The sequence below is a fragment of the Seriola lalandi genome, unplaced genomic scaffold, assembly GCF_002814215.2.
Source record: "Seriola lalandi dorsalis isolate HSWRI2012SDOR001 ecotype SW California unplaced genomic scaffold, Sedor1 jcf7180002054987, whole genome shotgun sequence".
Lineage (NCBI taxonomy): Eukaryota > Metazoa > Chordata > Actinopteri > Carangiformes > Carangidae > Seriola > Seriola lalandi.
Genome location: NW_019525536.1, coordinates 32,430 through 33,397, shown reverse-complemented (window position 1 = coordinate 33,397; position 968 = coordinate 32,430). Strand labels below are relative to the sequence as shown.

Sequence of the window (968 nt, the reverse complement as noted above, 5' to 3'; positions counted from 1 at the left end):
GCTGTTTATGCTAACTAGTTATACTACATATACAGAAAGGTGTGTGTTTGTTACAAATATTAAAGGTGCATATGTCATATATGTTTGTGTGTGTAATGTGGGCCAGATAATATGTTTTTTCCTTTCTTTTGGACAGAACCATTCACACAAAGCTGTGCCCATGTTCTGTACTGTTGCCTGAGCCTATTAAACAGTCAAACCAAAGAAGAGTTGTCAGCATCTGTGTTTTGACAGACACACCTGGGGCGAAGCTAGAAATCAGGATCAAAACCCACCAATTAATACAGTCCTTTATTACAACCCTCAGTAACAGCTCTGAATCACTAACACTATGACTGCTCTCACATTCTTCTGTCTGGAGTCATTACAACACACAGTTTTTTCTCTTCACCAGCTTGTTGCTTTAAAATCCTCAAAGAAAAATCCTGAAAATATATGAACCAATGAAAAACTGAGAGTTCACAAAACTACAACAGTCAGTGAACTCACCCCAGAGTCTCCAGTCTACAGTTTGGACTCTCCAGTCCAGCAGACAGAAGCTTCACTCCTGAATCCTGCAACTTGTTAAGACTCAGGTTCAGGTGTTTCAGGTGGGAGGGGTTGGACTTCAGAGCTGAGGCAACGACTTCACAGTGAGTCTCTGACAGTCCACAATCAACAAGTCTGTGATTAGAGAAAATATAAAATGTGTTAGAATAAAAACACAAAACGTACAAAACATGTCGTCATGTGATCAACATCTGCTCTTCACATTCGTGGTTCATTTCATCTTATTGTGTTTGACATGAAACAATAATTCTCTCTCTCTCTCAGACCTGCAGATGTTTAACGTGAGTCTTTGTTTTACTTTAATCTTACAGATGAAAGGCGGGAAAATGGTTTTACATTTAGGTTCCATAATGTCCACAGTGTGAGTGTGATTGATCCACAGAGTCAGAGTGAAGCCATCGTGTTTAGAAAAACATTTT

General features: G+C 39.2%; 1 protein-coding gene and 1 long non-coding RNA gene across 12 annotated transcripts in view; one reads left to right on the top strand and one right to left on the bottom strand.

Moving 5' to 3' along the window:
- The window catches only part of LOC147817213 (uncharacterized), a 64,454-nt gene extending 64,358 nt beyond the window's left edge, over positions 1–96 (top strand). Inside the window, exon 2 of the long non-coding RNA XR_015436549.1 lies at positions 40–96. This is a non-coding gene — a long non-coding RNA (uncharacterized LOC147817213). The remainder of the gene's footprint in view (positions 1–39) is intronic.
- LOC111647379 (protein NLRC3-like) overlaps positions 1–968 on the bottom strand; it is a 99,936-nt gene that overhangs the window by 79,964 nt on the left and 19,004 nt on the right. For 7 of the 11 annotated variants that reach the window (XM_087171351.1, XM_087171353.1, XM_087171357.1 and 4 more), the window contains exon 2: positions 490–663. The exons of the other annotated variants lie outside the window; for them this stretch is intronic. In XM_087171351.1, coding sequence (XP_087027477.1) covers positions 490–663 — 174 coding nt within the window. The remainder of the gene's footprint in view (positions 1–489; positions 664–968) is intronic. 11 annotated transcript variants of the gene reach the window in all.